At 36.6% G+C, this 19922-nt stretch overlaps 1 protein-coding gene across 1 annotated transcript in view; it reads left to right on the top strand.

The window, feature by feature from the left end:
- LOC145688128 (uncharacterized) overlaps positions 1–19424 on the top strand; it is a 98977-nt gene extending 79553 nt beyond the window's left edge. The window contains exon 3 of the mRNA XM_081761903.1: positions 16384–19424. Coding sequence (XP_081618029.1) covers positions 16422–17909 — 1488 coding nt within the window. The 5' untranslated portion in view covers positions 16384–16421 and the 3' untranslated portion in view covers positions 17910–19424. The remainder of the gene's footprint in view (positions 1–16383) is intronic.
- The last annotated feature ends 498 nt before the right edge of the window (positions 19425–19922 follow it).

The following is a 19922-nucleotide window of genomic DNA, read 5'->3' as shown; positions in this document are numbered from 1 at the left end:
GCGGTCTGTTTTGTCAATTGTTTCGATCGAAACACCGCCCGAAACAATGAAGTCATGTGGTTCTCGAAGTCGTACATGAGAACGAGGTCGCTTCGCATTTTGAACTGAAATAAATAAATAAGAATATTGCCTTCTTTCCTAAACGCTAAACCTTTTCTAACTTGGTGTAATATATAACCTATATGATACTGATTGATACAAGATTGGGGGAGTATTCCTTTTCCATCCAGGGGTGTTTGTAAAGAAATTTGGAGGGGTGTTAGGGGGGTGTTGGGGGGGTGTAGATTACTCCCTGGTTAACTGTGTACACAGCAACTAGCACCTCTAGTATCAATAACGTAAACTAACAACACAAACTATAAAATTTGCAACCTTCTTTTTTTCACTTCGACCAATTTTGCTTTTGTATGTCCTTTCGGTAGGGCCTACTATGTAAATACGGTTGAGTTTTGTATCATTCTTTTCGAATAACCTTGTATAACCCAGCTTTCTAAGAAACCCAGTAATTCCTTTTCTGTATTTTTTTAAATTGTGTGTTGTAAAGGAGACCTTATTACGTGCACTTCTTTATCAATGACTTTTAGAAAGTTTCTTCTCTCTCAATATAACATTTTTAATGATTTACCCAATTATCTGAATTCTTTCCGTCAACAAAAGCTACTTTGGATATTTTATATCTCACAACATGATCTCTTTCCGATGATTTTCCCAACTATCCGGGTTTCTGTATATCTGGATTACATCCAGAACTCATTAATCTTGATAATTGCTATTTACTTTCAACTCAACATTCTCTGTATAGAAACATGTACAACACCCAAACTGTTGATTAGTTTTGTTACTTTGAGATGTCCTTTCTCACTATAAAGCCTATACAAAACGCGGGTCTATACCTTAACATGCGGTCCGAACCGCAAGTGTATTAATCGAAAAGGGAATTCACAAATACAGGTCGTACCTATAAAGGAGAAGGAATTATCCACTCAGCCACAATGGAATTTCAATTCTCAAATATCATGAATTTATGTGTAGACCTACATGTAAGTTAGATTCTATATCAATGGTGCACTTATCTTCTTACCTTTACACCTTCGTATGCAAAGACGATATTTTCACGAAATTATCAAATAAAAATGGTAAATGTTGAGATTTACAAGATTCTTCAGTATAGCCAATAGTATAATTCAACAATTTAGCATGACAAATTTACAATATTCTTAACGAAATGATCTCGAACAACCAAGAGACATTTTCATTCATTTTCCATATTCCTTCGTGTGGTCTAATATTTGGTGCCCGTGTCTGTGTTGCATGTGAATCTGAGGTTGGTTTCGGGTATGAGTGTCATAACACAATTGGCAAGATATTTCTGTGGGTGCATGCAAAAACCTGATATGTGACATTTTTGTGAAAATTGAGTTATCGCCATTAATGAAGGCTCCAAATGTCATTCGACTTCCTGTAAAAAATTCAGAGTTGTGGGAAGTTTACAAGTCCACCAAAAGCTGGTGCGCACATAATATCAGGAATTGGAATTAACGGTTGTAGCGTGCAAGAACCTGATATGTTCTCGCCGCATTCTACTCTTTCCACTCTTGATGCAAACGACATTGTAGTGGACTTTTAATGATGTACAACGCATTTTTTTTTCGTTCCCTGGTCGTACTTTCCTATATTGTGACAGGAAGTTTGGAATTATTCAAAAGAAGGAGAGTTTTACAACAGCAGTATAAACTCCACATCAGTGGGTCGACATTATTAGAACATCAAAAAGAGCCAAACTTTTCCAAGTAACAGAAATGGTGAGAAATATGTTCTTTTACCTTGCTTCTGTTGTTTCATCATTAGTATTCTGCAAAGAATGTGTTCAAGGTGAATCAGTTACAGAAAGCTTCCAAAATTAGAAGTACCAAGGACTAATCTACTATTGTCCATATCGCTTACTCTGCGATATAAATAAGTGGCAAACAATCAACATCGCCGTGCGTGGCCAGCACCCACATCTCTATGAATTGCTTGCTCTGTTCTTCGGATGAAGAAACTTGTCTACTGCGAAAGTAATGGATTTGCGAAAGCTTTTTACTTATATTTCACCAGAATTGCGAGACTACTACGAATGTAAAGTCAGCGCAACCAAATCATCTTCACACGACTTAAAATGAAGCTGAACACCATAAAAGGAAGTCACATGTTTCCTTGTTACACAAGAGAGATAAATCAACAAGTACTTTTAGTTGAGGATGATATTTCGAATGAGCTGGTGAAAAAAAAAATGTTGCAATTCGATACATTAGCAAAATATACAATTTTCTGGTATAAGTTTAGCGATGGCAACAGCCCGTCCTATAGATATTACTCATGCCATTTATGGTTATTTATGAGCGGTTAGGATAAATGTTCTACTTAATTGCAAAGGAAGCCGATTCAGAACGATTTGAACGTGGCAGGTATATTCAGAGTGTTACTTCAGCGCCAAAGAAATTGAGCAGGCCGGTAGCCAGCCCAAAAATTTAGGGGGGCCTGGCTGAGATTAGGGAGGCGCGATCCAATCCTATTATAGTTCATCACCATATTATAATTCATTTGCAAGCCTACCGTGAAAATTTTAGGGGGGCCAGCAAAAATTTCGGGGGCCCCGGCCCCCCTAGACCCTCCTGGATACGGGCCTGCGAAAGAGAGCCAGACGTAGAAAGCGAAATATAAACGCTAGCAGAGGAAGAAACTGGTGACAATCGCTACTAGTGTCACCATTATGTAACATATCAATTTCATGCACGCTAAGAACTGTCTGTCTAAAATGCCATTTTTCTTTCCAACAATTGTGTACATAATATTTCAGCATATAACCAGACAACGATTTCTGGATATTATGTTGTGATCATTTACTAAATACTGAAACCAAAATGTAATGATCAAAGCAGTAAATATAGGTATTATAGCCCGAAAACTTTGCAGCTATTTATTTCAAAATCCTTTAATTGTAACATATCAGGTTCTTGCATGCACCCACAGATTTCAGTTTTAAAAAAAAAGAAAAAAGAAAATTCTTGAAGCTGAGGAAACTACACATCTCCCAGTTCAATCTACCTCATATGGGAAACTATGATCAAATTAGGGAGTTTATTTATATGCTGTTGTTTTAGATCCCTTGGTCGGTTTATCTGTGTAAATGTCATGTACTACTCATGATCTGTTTTTGATAGATACAGATACTAGTTAATACCGTTTATTTTTTAAAAAAAGTACACTATATGTTTAACAAATATTTTCCAAAAAAAAAATCCAATACATAAGACAAAAGAATTTCAAATCTTAAATTCGAAGCTTATCGAATAGACATAGCTACTATCAAGTAAATGATTTAAATTATATATATATATATATATATATATATATATATATATATATATATATATATATATATATATATATATATATATATATATATATATAATAGAGTAAATCCACCGACTGACTCACAGATTCACTCATCAACAGACCTCTAAAACTGTTAGTCTTGGAACCTTGAAATTGTATATAAATGCTCTTCTTAGACTCTAGATAAGACGATATTTTTTAAATGGGGTCCCAATGGGGAATAAGGGATTTTGAATTATTCTTTTTAGGTTCGTCAGATCTCAAACACTATTAGACGCAGAAAATTGAAATTTTATATTAATGTTCTATATTGTTCTATTTTCTATATGTTCTATATTCTTATTGTAGATAAGAGAGGATTTCTTAAAATGCAGAAATGTAGCCATAAAGGACGATACGGTGGCTTGAATCATATTTTGCTTTGAGCGAGATCTCCGAAACTGTTAAGCGTGGAATATTTACGTTTTGTACAAATGTCCTCCCTGCACTTTAAGCTGCTGATAAAACTGTATTTTGGGAAATGAGGTCCTTAATGGAAGATAAGGGGGTTTGAATGATCTTTAACCGTTCACCAGATCTTTGAAACTATTAGACGTAGAACCTTAAAATTTTGTACAAATGTTCTCTTTGTGCTCTCGGCTGCAAATAAGACAATATCTTGATTAATAGGCCCCAAAGTTTTTTTTTTTTTTTTTTTTGTCATTCGTCGGATCTCTGAAAAATATTAATCGTAGATCCTTAAAATTGTGCACAAATGTTTTCTTTGAACTTTAAATTGTAGATGATATGGATTTTTTCTGGAATGCAGTCCCTAAGGTGGATAACGGATATTTAATGGTGTTTTTCTGTTTATCGGATCTTCAAAATTATTAGACATACAATCTTTATATTTTGTATACATGTTCTACTTGCTTTCGTACTTTCTTCTTCTTTCTCTCCACTTTTCCAATTTACGTGGAGTCTAAGTTTTTGATGAATTTTCTCCACAAATCTCTGTTCCGAAATTCTTCCAGTATAACATCTTTCTCCGTGAAGTCATTTTTAATCATATTCATCCATTACTTTTGGAGGAAATCTGATGGTAAAGACGGCCAAAGGGTAGTGGCCACTAACTCCTGTCAATATCGAGGTGATGGAAGCGTAAAACCACAACTATACACTGACTGTGGTCATATTGATGTGACTCGAATGTAGAGCATACATGTACGTCTAATGTTCTTCATTGTGTATCTGTTCACAACTGCAAAGGCAGGATGAGGATATCACCACGAATATTTCTCCTTATTTCATGGAAGTGGAAAAGTCTGTTTCACAATGAAGTAATACTATTTTAACTTCTTCTTTCATATTTAATTTGGCAGGAATGATATTCGTCTTTGAAACTCTAAAACTACGAAAATAAATATAGGAAAATTCGCATCCAACTTGAAAATGTTATGAAATGAGGCTGTTAGGGTACATGAACGCCAATATTTTAGCAAATAGGGTTGTAATTTGTTTCGAAAATTTAGAGAAACTAAGAAATAAAGAATGCTAAGAGCTTCCAGCACTCCAGTCTGATACAATGGGTGAGGAACATAGAGTCGCGCATGATGACAATCACATTAGTATGTTTAACGGAATTATACGATCCCTAATTTCACTGTAAATATTGATATTATATCTGAAACTATATAGTTCGCGTAGAGATAAAGACAAAAAGAGAAAAATATTTAGTACTTTTGACAGTTAATGAAAACATTTCTTTTTTTAAAAAAAAATATTGATATACAGTTTCATTTCACATTTTTAATGTAAAGTGCTGGTTGAAAAATGTTTTAAGTTGATGATACTTCTCCTTTAATGATCTTACCCTAGTCTATTCTGGAATTCCTGCTTCAAATCTCCTCTAATTTTATGATTTCACTCCCAATGTCAAAGGAAAGTTGGAATCATTACTTATACGAACAGTTGTAGTAAAACAAGAAATTTTGGACGTATCTTTTCCTGGTTATTTCTTATGTGTGAAAAAATATCTTGGAACGTTGAGATTAAATTATTTCAACTTTAGATTTACAAAATTAATTTAAAAATATGTTGGCAACATGGTCTTTAAGTAATTAAAATGATTGGCAAGGTAATAAAATATATTGAATCATAACTCAAAGTTGTGTATTGTTTAAGTATTTTATAAAAAAATAAGTAGTTTTAAAAATTAAATAAAAATAAAAGTAAATAAGTTTTAAAAAACATTAAAAAAAGAACGAAAGAAAATTTTTCGGTATTCCAGTGGTTACACGAGAATTCTCGATAATGTATAACACATTATAACAAATAGCGTTTTTGCCTTCTTTATACTGAGTATATGCCCTATGACTCTGACCATACAAAAGCAATTGTTCCACTGTCCCACATATAGCTTAAATATTCAATAATTTTGGGTAAAAATAATTTCAATGGGTCCTATACAGAGTCGTTCTGACGCGTGATTACTGCCATACTAAAGAGTTCGACTGATATATGTTTCCTGCAGCAGTCAGGCTTTTAGTATGACGCTAATCATGCGTCAAAATGACTCTGCATAAGGCGGAATATTTTTTGTCAATATTCTAGACGAGAGAGATATTTTCGAGATTTGGATTAGTTTCGTCTCAAATTGCAAGTATTTGTCTCGGTCTCGTCTGGAATAAGTCTCAATATCTTGAGTCCCGATCTCGTTCCGATTTATAAACGTCTGTCTCAATATCGGTACCATCACTAAAAATGATACATTCTATGGGAAATCAATAGCCCGAGTTGATTAACTCAATAGTCTCAGCCTGTGAACAGTTCTTGTTTGCTTTATGATTGGAAAACTTTATTAACACATCTAATAAAAACAGCATAATACAGAATTCTTTAAACTGTCATATTCTCTGCTGATAGAATGCACTCAATACATAAAGAACTTTAACAACCTTATATCCCTTCCTGAAGTTTCAATGATTGTATGTAACAATTTTGTGCATGGGGAGAAGTGCGAGCTTTAAGGGGAAAGAGGAAAAAAACAGCTCTTTAAAGAAGAAACAGTTTCTGAAAATACGAAAGAGAAAGTAGTATAGGAAAATGCATAATATTGCGCTTTTAGGACGTGAGCACAGCAAATTCTTATCATTTGGAGTGGTGGACAAACACCATGTGCATGGGATTTCTCGGGGTTCTCCCGTTTCCTCCCACTATCTTCATTCCACCATTTTTCATTCATTACTCATCATCAACGTCTCCTTTAGCCTAACCGGCATAACCGTGGGACGTAAAACTCAAATTTCATTTCATTTCATTTTCTTATCATTTGGAGAAATGGGGGAATATAAAAATTAATTAAAGGACCCTATAACACGGGAACCCGTGTAACGTGGGTTCCTGTCACCACGGCATGGCGCGTCCTCAGGTTGCGGATCGAGGAGAAGGCCTCTAGATATAGAGGTTAGCTGCGAATATACTGAATAAGCAGTCGCGGACAGACGACTAGGAGTGGTCCTCCAGCTTGGGGGTTTGGGTAAGGCTAACACCCTCATCCTGTAAAAAAAGGTACTTGTTCAGAAACATTCACAAAAGACTCGGACAAGGACTGATAACTTGGCACGACCTCAGCAAAAGAAAATGCACATGAGATTTGTAACATGGAATATTAGAAGTCTTTATAGGGCAGGCGCGTTAAAATCTGTTACGAGGGAGTTAGAGAAATACAGGATGGACTTACGAGGAAACGGTCTTAAGTGTAAACAACCGATTTGGCTGGGGTACGGATATGTGTTACCGGAGACCAAAGTAAGAGACCCGTATTTTGGCGTTTGGGCCCATACGCAGAAATTTCCGAAATATCGGGCCCCAAAATGGCCCTACATGCTATAACTAGGAAGCGAATGACGTTACTTGTACACAACCGATTTGGCTGGGGTCCGAATATGTGTTACGGGAGACCAAAGTAGGAGGCACGTATTTTGGCGTTTGGGCCCATACACAGAAATTTCCGAAATACGGGGCCCCAAAGTGGCCATACATGCTATAACTAGGAAGAGAATGACTTTTCTTTTACACAACCTATTTGGCTGGGGTCCGGATATGTGTTACGGAAGAGCAAAGTAGGAGACACGTATTTTGGCGTTTGGGCCCATACGCAGAAATTTCCGAAATACGGGACTCCAAAGAGGCCCTACATGCTATAACTAGGAAGCGAATGACGTAACTTGTACACAACCGATTTGGCTGGGGTCCGAGTATGTGTTACGGGAGACCAAAGTATAAGGCACGTATTTTGGCGTTTGTTCCCATACACAGAAATTTCCGAAATACGGGGCCCCAAAGTGGCCATACATGCTATAACTAGGAAGAGAATGACTTTTCTTTTACACAACCTATTTGTCTGGGGTCCGGATATGTGTTACGGAAGAGCAAAGTAGGAGACACGTATTTTGGCGTTTGGGCCCATACGCAGAAATTTCCGAAATACGGGACTCCAAAGTGGCCCTACATGCTATAACTAGGAAGCGAATGACGTTACTTGTACACAACCGATTTGGCTGGGGTACGGATATGTCTTACGGGTGACCAAAGTAGAGAAACGTATTTTGGCGTTTGTTCCCATACGCAGAAATTTCCGAAATACGGGGCCCAAAAAGGCCCTACATGCTATAACTAGGAAGCAAGTGACGTTACTTGTATACAACCGATTTGGCTATGGGTCCGGATATGTGTTACGGGTGACCAAAATAGGAGACACGTATTTTGGCGTTTGGGCCCATCGCAGAAATTTCCGAAATACGGGGCTCCAAAGTGGCCATACATGCTATAACTAGGAAGAGAATGACTTTTCTTTTACACAACCTATTTGTCTGGGGTCCGGATATGTGTTACGGAAGAGCAAAGTAGGAGATACGTATTTTGGCGTTTGGGCCCATACGCAGAAATTTCCGAAATACGGGGCCTCAAAGTGGCCCTACATGCCATAACTAGGAAGCGAATGGCGTTATTGGTGCAGAATGTTGGCTTGGGTTGGAATATGTTATAATATATCCAGTGTTGAGTAAGTTACTTGTAAAAATGTAACGCGTTACAAGTTACTTTACTTTCTCTTAAAATGTAACGCGTTACTTGCCCCAAAAAAGTAACTGTTACTTTACTTCGAAAGTAACGCGTTACTAACGCGTTACTTTTAGGTCTGAAACTTTGAATATGTGAAAAAATCTTATTACTTCAATTTTCCGTACTACTATTACTACTGCTACTTTATTTTTATTATTATTATTATTATTATTATTATTATTATTATTATTATTATTATTATTATTATTATTATTATTATTATTATTATTATTATTATTTCACGTTCTGAATTGCTTTATGTAAATTTTTACTTGACAGCTATATGAATATTTTCATATAATGTAACATTGACTAAAATGCCATACTGCGTTACTCATAGGGATGGGCTACGGTGATCAGACGTACTGATTTTCGCAGTACAGTGCTGTTTTTCAAAGAGCTGTCCTGCGTGCTGCGAAGACGCCTAGAAAATCAAGAAATATTCTTCTTTTAAATGTTCTGCGAAATGTCCAGAGTTAATTTATTTGCAGTATCTTAATGTTTCATTCTTTATTCACAACATTTTGAATCAAATGCACTCTTTTCCTGAATGATGAACCGCTGTGTTTTTTTAACACTCCTCAAAAGACTAGGGATGCAGAACAATCAACAAACCTTTTTTTTTTTTACAATACATTGCTTTTACTGAGAAGGGCTCGTTGAGCTATCGGTAAGGTAGGGAAAGTTTATTTTTCAACTTATGTTAGTGATGATCAAGTTAAGTACCTGTAGAAGTTATCTTGTGCCGGTCTAAATTTTCTCTCATTTCTTAAAATAGTACCACGCTTCGAAAATCATTTTTTTTAGCCCAACACAAAGTTTATGTTCATAAAAATAAACCATTTTGTCATTCATCAAAGCATTTGGAGTTGTGTTGAATTCCTGGAATACTTTAGTTGAGTGCTTCTTCTTTATAAAAAAATGTTGATTAACTTAAGGTTAACATTAAATGAAATAAGGATATGCGTATTGCCGACGCTGTAAACTACCATATACTATTATACTTGTGTCCTATTTTTCGTTTGTTAGAATCTGGTCACTCTAGGATGGGAGAGTTTTCTTTGAAACTCGATTCGACTAGAAACAGACACTTTTGAGCTCGACACGAGAACTCGGCTCGAAAAATTTCCTCCAACTCGACTCGAATTCGAGCCGAGTTTCAAGTGGAATCGAGCCAAATCTGGTGTGTAGTTTCGAGTACTCTCTTCAAGTATTTTGCATAGACAATATAGGTTATCAATGATACTACTACTACTACTACTTTTATTATTATTATTATTATTATTATTATTATTATTATTATTATTATTATTATTATTATTATTACAACACTGTGTTTAAACATGAAAGGTGGGCGGTTTGTATTTGAATATTAAAAAGATATTTGATTGCCAACCTCGGTAATCGTGAAGTCTAAGAGTCAAGGACACTGTTCACGAGCTTTTGAATTTGGGTTAAGGGTCTAGGTTGAGTATTCGGGCTCGAGCCAAACATTGTTAAAAGTTATAGGGCACTGGCCAAATATCGTCAAAACTGCTCGGCCCAGGTTTAGAATTGTCAATGACTTGAGCAGCTCGGCTCACAGCTCATTCACTATCGACCCGAACCGAGAAGTGAGCCGAGTTAACAGCTCACCCAACCGAGTCGGCTAGAGCCTTCGGCCCAGATGAGCCGAACCGAGCAAATGGCTAATCCCAACCAAGCCGGCTCGAGCCATCGGCTCAGTTCAGCCGAGCTGAGCTGAGCTTGTTATTAAAAAAATATCTTGTGGTCTCGATATTGAGACGAGAAGAGATGCGAGCAGTGTCCCCTCTCGTGAGCAACACTAAAAGTATTCCATATTACTCCTTAACTTACATTTCTCATGGCTTTCGCTTTCCAGTGTAATCGGGCCATGATTTCAAAACAAGTTAAAACGAGCGAACCATTTATCAAACTCAACTCGACTTGAAACTAGATGCCAAAAACAGTGAGTCGGCTCGGAACTAGACTCGACAATATTACCTTCGACTCAACTCAATACTCGACTTGAATCTGAGTCGAGTTTTAGCTCGACTCTTGCCCATCAATATGCGTTAGAAAAAATGATGGCTTATTATTTTTTTGCTAAACTAATTATATAATGATAACAATGTTGTTATGTAATATTGAAAATACAGAATATTGAGAAACATTACACTACAACTAATAAAATGAGAACACATTAACTGAAGGTGAATCAAAACTTGCCAGTAATTCTAAAATCAATACATGCTTTTTAAAGTTAGTTGTTCCAAACTCTATAATCCACGGGACTAGGATCTGCAAACTGATCTGAAAGAACTCCAATATTACAAACCATCAACAAACTATTTTCTAGTAATAAAGTAAGCCTGCTCATTAGAACACAGTTTATTCATATTAACCCCTTACTCTATATCGTTAATTATGGTACCCTAGTTGTTGACAAAATTTCCCGCTGGAGCACCACTTTACTTTTAAATTCTGTCCACCATCATCTTCAGCTTTTAAGAAGAAGTATCTTTCAAATGTTCGAACGGTAAAATATTTTCGTTCTCCATCTTTATAAAAACAACACCAATCAAAGTAAAATAGACTACCGGTATCATTGCACTCCTAGTTCACCACTGAATGTATTGATTTGGAGCTGTCAAAATCTATGACAAAACTTTCCAGGTGCTTGCAATCAGTACACGTGATTTAGCTGAGGCTGTCCTCATCTTCCAAAAACAGCAAGTGGTACTATGATCTTATCTGATTCTTTGAGTGCCGGTGACTGACTGTCGGTTTGTGACATCGTTCATGCTCCATTGCTCCATTCCGAGAAATTCACTTACAGGAAAGAAACGTTTGTTTCAGAAAAATAATATACATATATTGTAGTTACTCATCCGAAATGTAACGCGAAAAAAGTAACGCAAACTAAGTACGTTACTTAAAAATTTGTAACGCGTTACCGTTATAGTTACTTTGGAAAAAATGCAACACGTTACTAGGAAACGTTACTTAAAAAGTAACGCGTTACCTGCGTTACGTTACTTCCCAACACTGAATATATCCAAAGGTATGAGAGTTGTGTTTGTTGTTAGGTCCCACAAAAAGGAATGTCGAATGTACGGGTCCGATATTGGTAAATTTTTAATAAGGCCATGAAGTTGGCGTATGTGGTACCCATGCAATTCCTAACAGATGTTCAGCTGGAACAAGCCGTCGAGCGGGATCTGCTGGCCACGAGGGTGTCAACGGAGCGAAAGAATGTTTGCGTTTTTCGCTTGTATTTCTATGGCTAGAATGTGTGGAAACCGGGCGATACACTTTTGTGCAAGAGAGTGAACATTAATATTTAATCGATACGGCGTGTGCTGTCAGGAAACCGGGTACAGTGGCGGAAGTAAAGTTTGCCGCCCTGTCAGGTATTTTTCGGAAGATAAACAACATGTCTTCAAATTGGGCTTATAATAGCCATATCCGGATCCCAGCGAAACCGGTTGTGTGCAAGTAACGTCATTCGCTTCCTAGTTATAGCATGTAGGGCCAGTTTGCGGTCCCGTAATTCGGAAATTTCTGCGTATGGGAACAAACGCCAAAATACGTGCCTCCTACTTTGGTCTCCTGTAACATATATCCGGACCCAAGTCAAATTGGTTGTGTACAAGTAACGTCATTCGCTTCCTAGATATGGCATGTAGGGCCACTTTGGGGTCCCGTATTTCGGAAATTTCTGCGTATGGGAACAAACGCCAAAATACGTTTCTCTACTTTGGTCTCCCGTAACACATATCCGGACCCTAGCCAAATCGGTTGTGTACAAGTAACGTCATTTGCTTCCTAGTTATAGCATGTAGGGCCACCTTGGGGCCCGTATTTCTGAAATTTCTGCGAATGGGCCCAAACACCAAAATATGTGTCTCCTTCTTTGGTCTCCCGTAACACATATCCGGACCCCACCCAAATCTGTTTTGTACAAGTAACGTCTTTCGCTTCCTAGTTATAGCATGTAGGGCCACTTTGGGGCCCCGTATTTCGGAAATTTCTGTGTATGGGCCCAAACGCCAAAATACATGTCTCCTACTTTGGTCTCCCGTAACACATATCCGAACCCCAGCCAAATCGGTTGTTTACACTTAAGACCGTTTCCTCGTTAGTAGGAGTTCAGGAAGTTAGGTGGGAAGGAAATGGATCTGTGAATTCTGGAAATTTTACGTTCTTTCACGGGGAAGGAAATAAAAATCACCAGTTAGGAACAGGGTTTTTCGTTCACAAACGAATATTACCAGCAATTAAACGGGTTGAATTTGTTACTGACAGACTTTCTTTTACTACTCTCAAGGGACGGTGGTGTATATTATTGTTTTAAATGTATATGCTCCAACTGAAGATAAGAGTGACGATATAAAAGTGGAACGGATATTTTACCAACTCCCGCGATACCATATGAAGATTCTATTAGGGGATTTCAATGCGAAGGTAGGACGAGAGGATATTTTCAAACCGATTATAGGGAACGAAAGTTTGCATAAGGAAAGTAATGACAACGGTGTTAGACTCGTGAACTTTGCAACATCCAAAAACCTAATCGTGAAGAGTACAAAATTCCCACATCGCGACGTTCATAAATACACTTGGACATCACCAGACGGAAAAACACATAATCAAATTGATCACGTTTTAGTAGATAGAAGAAGGCAATCTAGCATAATTGACGTCCGGTCATTTAGAGGGGCTGATTGTGACACTGATCACTACCTGGTAGTAGCGATAATACGGGAGAGATTATCGTTCAATAAAGGTAATATTCAATGTCCGAAAACGGAGAGATTTAATTTAAAGAAATTAGAAGAGAGCCAGGTAAGAGAGGAATACCAGATTGAAGTTTCAAATAGATTCTCGGTTTTAGAAGTCTCGGAGTGCATTAGTGTTGAGGATACTTGGATTGAAATTAGAGATAACATTAAAAGTTCAGCAGTAGAAAAATTGGGACACGCGGAAATACGTAGGAACAAACCATGGTTCGACCAAGAATGCATTAAACTAGCAGAAAAGAGAAAACAGGCAAAATTACGGTGGCTACAAAACCCGAATGAAATAACTACACAAAATTTCGCAGATATCAGGCGGGAAACTTCCAAAACTTTTAGAACAAAGAAACGGGATTTTTTGAAAGCTAAAATTAAGGAACTTGAAGATAATAGTAAAAATAAAAATATTCGGGACATGTATAAGGGGATCAGCGAATTTAAGAAAGGCTATCAACCAAGTGCTTATATATTAAAGAAAGCTGACGGAACAGTTCTCACTGACACGGATAGCATCTTAAATAGATGGAAAGATTTCTTTGACGATTTGCTGAACACGCAGCCAAAAACTAATGTGCGTGGAGAAAAGGAGATACACACCGCAGAACCGTATATTCCAGAACCCAATCGAATAGAAGTAGAAGGCGCTATAAAGAAATTAAAGAAACACAAATCTCCGGGTGTGGATGAAATTCCCGCTGAGTTAATTTTAGCTGGAGGCGAAAAATTGTGGAACAAGATACACAAACTCATTCTCCTTATCTGGAACAAGGAAGAATTGCCACAAGAGTGGAAAGAATCGATCATTGTTCCAATTCACAAGAAAGGCGACAAAACTGACTGTAATAATTATCGAGGTATTTCTCTTCTGTCAACATCCTATAAAATCCTTTCAAATATTCTATTAACAAGATTGACCCCATACGCAGATGAAATTATTGGAGATTATCAGTGCGGATTTAGACGAAATCGATCAACTATCGAGCAAATATTTACCATTCGCCAAATACTCGAAAAAAAGTGGGAATACAATACCCCGGTACATCAACTATTTATTGATTTTAGAAAGGCTTACGACTCGGTTAGGAGAGAAACATTATACAACGTTCTTACAGAACTTGGAATATCGAGAAAGCTAATTAGGTTAATTAAGATATGTTTAAGTGAATCCCAAAGTAAAGTCCGGGTAGGAAAATATTTGTCCACGAGCTTTCACATCGAAAATGGCCTGAAACAAGGAGATGCGTTGTCGCCATTATTATTTAACTTTGTGCTGGAATACGCCATAAGGAAAATCAAAGACAGCAACCAGGGCCTGGAGTTGAACGGTATTCACCAGGTAATGGCATATGCTGATGATGTAAATTTAATAGGGGATGATAGGAGAACAGTAGAAATAAATGCAGAGATCTTATTAAATGTTTGCAGGGACATGGGTTTAGAAGTAAATGCAGAGAAAACTAAATACATGGAAGTGCGTCGGGACCGTAATACGGCAAATTGTGGAGGCGTTAAAATATTAAATAATACTTTTGATAAAGTGGATACTTTCAAATATTTAGGATCAATATTAACAGATGAAAATCATATTCACGAAGAAATTAAATGTCGACTAAAAGCAGGGAATTCGTGTTACTATTCGGTTCAAAATCTCTTGTCGTCGCGAATTCTGTCGAAGAATTTGAAGCTTAAAATATATAAAACGATAATCATGCCTGTTGTTCTGTATGGTTGCGAGAGAACAGGATCCTGAGAAGAATATTCGGACCCAAGAGGAACGAGAATGGGGAATGGCGGAAACTCCATAACAAGGAAGTACATAGTTTATACGGTTTACCCAACATTGTTAGGGTCGTCAAGTCTAGGAGGCTTAGGTGGGCAGGTCATATAGCTAGAATGGAAGAAAGTAGAAACGCTTTCAAAGTCTTGACTGGAAGACCCATAGGAAAACGACCATTAGGAAGACCTAGGCGCAGATGGGATGATAATATTAAGATGGATCTCGCAGAGATAGGAATACAAAGTAGAAACTGGATGCAGTTAGCTAAGGATAGAAGTCAGTGGAGAGCTTTTGTGAACGCGGCACTGAACCTCCGGGTTCCATAGGCCATAGAGTTAGTTAGTTAGTTAGTTAGTTATAACACGGGAACATAGCATCTACTACCACGTGTAGAAAGAAATTTTCGGTTTCATATAGTTTTAAACCAAGGAAAGTATGTGGATGAAAACAAGCGTTTTGAGCATTGGAATTTCAAAAAGACTTAAAAAGTATAGAATCAAGCCTAGTGTAATAATAAAATATAGTAGTAAAATGGCAAATGGTGAAGGTAGAAGCTAAAAGAGGAAGGATTGGAAGAAATTTCTTTTAAACACAATACCTGAGCGATAGCTTTTTTTGTTTGTTAGTTTTCTTTTTTTTTCGTAGGTTCTAAGCCTATTGTTGATCTTAGGGATCGGTCTGGTTGATGGTTGTTTTATGTGACCAGGCCTTTTTCATGCTTCAGTATTCTGTCTTTTGGGTGAAATCAATTTCGGCGATATTTAGTGAGGATTCGAGAATAGTCTTTCCGTGGACCTTTAGCCAACATTTGTCACTTCATGTTGATATTTAAGTTTAACCTTAAGTATTGGTCCATTTTTAAAGAATGTATAAATGGTACGAAAGTTATTAGACAGGGATGGAAGCATTTTGCTTTTCTAATAATTAAGAAAGATAAGAAGGTTGAATGACAAGTACAAGGAAGGCAAAATTGTTTTTTGTTTATTACATAAGCTATAATCATCATTATCATAGGTATTCTGCCATTGGCAGGTCACTTGCCCAACTGAGAAGCTTGCTTCACGGTCTAGTTACGTAAAGTTACATAAGGATTACAGAAGGTTTTATATGTTTTTCTGATCGGCTGGCTATACAATGAATTGTTATAGATTATGGAATCTAGAGTATATTTTTCCAATGTTGTCCTATAAATTAACAATCTTGAAATAAAGGTATGAAGAAAATAAAATCTAACTTCTATCAATGTTTTCTTATGTAAATTAAATTGTCTGATACTATTTTTTATCTCTGTACAAGTAACTTTAATGCAGTTCTTTTCCATTTCAGTTCATGAATTGATGTGAGGCGTATATACTCTTCAAACAATGCAGTTCCTATTCTCAAATAAAGACTCTCCAGAAGCTTTACCTCTTAGAAGAAAGAAAACATCTTACTTTTCGCTGCCAGAAGAAGTGAAACATTTATGGCATACAACAAGAAATGGTAAAACACGCATTCTTTATGAATATTTCATCAAGAATGATTTGCCAGCCATTCGTGTAAGCACTTCAAAAGGAATAACAATTCGCACATATGGCCTGAGATATGTATCTCGATTAGATCCTGTAGGTGTTCCCCCTCGAAGATTTCCTCGTAGGTACATATGTGAACCATCAGAGATAAACATCATGGCAATTCAATTTAAGAAATTACTGACGTCTCTCTCTCGGAAATCCCCAGAACAACAAGTGGTTAAATGTAATACATCACTACATAATTCTTTCTATGCATTAGCATCTACATCTCCTTTAGATTTCTACGCGTCATATCCAGCAGACGAGATGAGTGTTCTTGGTACCTATGCCTCAGCAGATAATCAAGAGCCATCTTCCACAGTACTTAGCACACCTACTTATTGGTACTCTACAGGCCCACATCTACCGATTCAGCCATATCCAATGATGTATAGTACTATTCCAAACCAAACTGCAATTCCATCTCAAAATTATACACCTGTACCTGTTCAAAGTTGCAATGCATTACTTCCTGTAGTCGAAACGAATGTTCCTAGTGCTTCTGTCTCAGCACGTAATCAGGAACCATTTTCCACAATACTTAACACACCTACCCATTATTGGTACGGTGCAGGCTCACATTCATCGATTCAGCCATATTCAATGCCATATGGCACTATTCCAAGCCAAGTAGCATTTCCACCCCAACCTTATACACCTCTACCTGCTCAAAGCTTCCATACATTACTTCCCGCAGACGAGACGAGTGATCCTAGTACCTCTCCCTCTTTACCAGAGAACCAAGTACCGTCTTCCACAGTAGCTTCAGAAGCACATCCATCAAACTCAGTAGTAATCACTGAAATTTCAGGCGAAGATATACCAGAGTCACATCTTCCAACGGTCTCCGAACCACATTCATCCGGATCAGTTCAGTATTTACCACCTGGAGGAGTAACAGAGCAGGCACCACAAACAATTGTACCGTCTCAGTCCCCACAACCAATTGTACCGTTTCAGCTACCACAACCAATTGTACCATTTCAGTCACCACAACCAATTGCACAGTTTCAGTCACCACAACCAATTGCACCACTTCAGCCACCTCAACCAATTATACCATTTCAGCCACCACAGCCAATTATACCGTTTCAGCCACAACAACCAATTGTGCCGTTTCAGCCACCACAACCTATGGTATACTATCCAGTTGGATTTCGTAATGATGGTTCATATGGGATCCTACCGGCAAATGCCTCTCCATATATAGTTGATAGGCACTCGATATTTTATGTCAACGATCGGCTTTACTATCACCTTGCTATTCAAGAGGAAAGAATGTATAGACGAAAAAGGTAAATGATGTCCCGAAACATAGTACTCAATATAATGAAAATAATATGGAAGACATTGAGTAGTTCAAGTCATTGAATTAAGAAAAATACGAAATTGTCAGGAAGTAGTTGCTTCAAGAAAAGTACAAAGCAATGATACAGTATTAACTTTATAAAGATTTGACAAAACTACAATACTGCCTTACGTAAACAGTGGAGACAACTTGCACGTTGTTGAACACTCTCTGATAAATTGTGACATTCGCTGATGATGGATAAATTGTGTGAAATAAAAATACCGATGGTATTTGTTTAACGTGTATAGTTGATTTTAGTATGCATGTGTGAAATAATTAGTTATTGTCAATTATTCCTTCAAATTGAATGTAATACTTTATAAAACATTGTTCATTATTCAAGAAAAATCATGACAAGAAATGTTCATTTTTTGCCACTATTACATTACTTTAACGACTATTGAATTTACTGTCAAGAGTCACATGTGTGCTCTTCATATTTTAAATCAAATTTGCTATCCATAAGACTAGATTCGTTCAGGGACAATTTTACAGCTATACGAAGTTCCATTACTTTTTATTGTGTAAATTTATGTGATATTTTGTACACGTTTATTCAACCAATTTTTATATTAGTGTATATTGAGTACCAGGAAGCATGTTACATGCATGATTTTGTATAGGTGTATATTGTATATCTGTAAAAGTGATACAACGTAAAGCAGGGTCTGTTTTTCCTAGAAACCATTTATTATTGTTGAGAGAGAACCATCAAGACAACTAGACTCGAATTTCACACTAGAAATTGTTGCGCCAAAAATTTGGAGTAACAGAATATCGAAACTGGTGAATATTAAGTTATCATACCAACGAGTATGATTGATGTCAAAAAAAAGGTATAGTGTTGAAACTTTAACGTGACAAATATACTAATAAAATAACAAATAGGAACAGCTATAAGCAAACACTACAAAAGTTCTCAATATGTGCTCTCAACCGCTTTTTCTTTTACGGTGTGTGACTGTCAAGATAAAGTGCCTTAGTAAAAAGCTTTAAATATTCAAAAGAGAGAAAAAAGAAAAAGGAAATGATGTTTGTTAAATATTTGTTAGTTGTCAGATGTATATTGTACCGTGTTTACTGTGCATTGTATATGCATTGCATTGTTAATCTATGTTGTTAATTGTTAAAGTGTAAAGTTTAATGTACATATTTGATATATCCGAAACGTTTTTAAAGTTGACAACTGCGAAGTGGGAGAAAAGTAGGGAGGAATGTGGTTTACCTTGTAGGGAAGCAATATCAGGGAAGAAAGATTGTGCCCCATAGAGATTTTACTATTACTTTATGTATTCTATGTGGACTGAGGAAGATTATGGCGGGACACAGCCTGTATGGTAATTTATAGAAATTAGAAAAGATGAAGATTATATTTTATATGCAAATTATATACGGCATCAAAGAATAAATAAATATGTGAGCACTGTAGTGAGTGGACTAGTGCAACTAACGTGTTGTTTCAAGTCAATAAAATCAGGTGTAATTATAGTCTATTAATATATATATTGAAATTTTGTAGTTTTCCTGAAATTAATTTACTGATTTCGCCGACTAATGTTGCTTGACCAGAAAGTTTGATAAACTGAGTGAACAGGTCGTCCAAATTGTTATGTAATTACTTAAAACTGCTTACTCCAGGGGAGTTTAATTTCCTACAATTCGACTAGCCAATTAGCAAAAATGGGATTAAATTAAATTCTCTAGTTTTGCAATTGAACTGACTAGAAGTTATTATCTGGAAGTAAATTAATGCCTAATGGTTATATTTAAACATTCATTTCCTTATTCTATTACTAGCTGAAATACTTGTTCTTAGCACGGCAAAAATATGTTTATAGGAAATATTTGAAAGTTCTATTTGAGCCCCTCACACTTTAGGATGCGCATTTTAATTAAAGATCCTGCTTAAGCCAAGTGTTATGCTCCAAAATTAATTTCAAATGCTTCAGATGTTTTCTTCT

This window comes from Thermobia domestica, chromosome 6, assembly GCF_964235325.1.
Source record: "Thermobia domestica chromosome 6, izTheDome1.hap1.1, whole genome shotgun sequence".
In the NCBI taxonomy this organism is placed as follows: Eukaryota; Metazoa; Arthropoda; class Insecta; order Zygentoma; family Lepismatidae; genus Thermobia; species Thermobia domestica.
The sequence above is the reverse complement of the archived record's forward strand: the minus strand, read 5'-3'. Positions and strand labels throughout refer to the sequence as shown.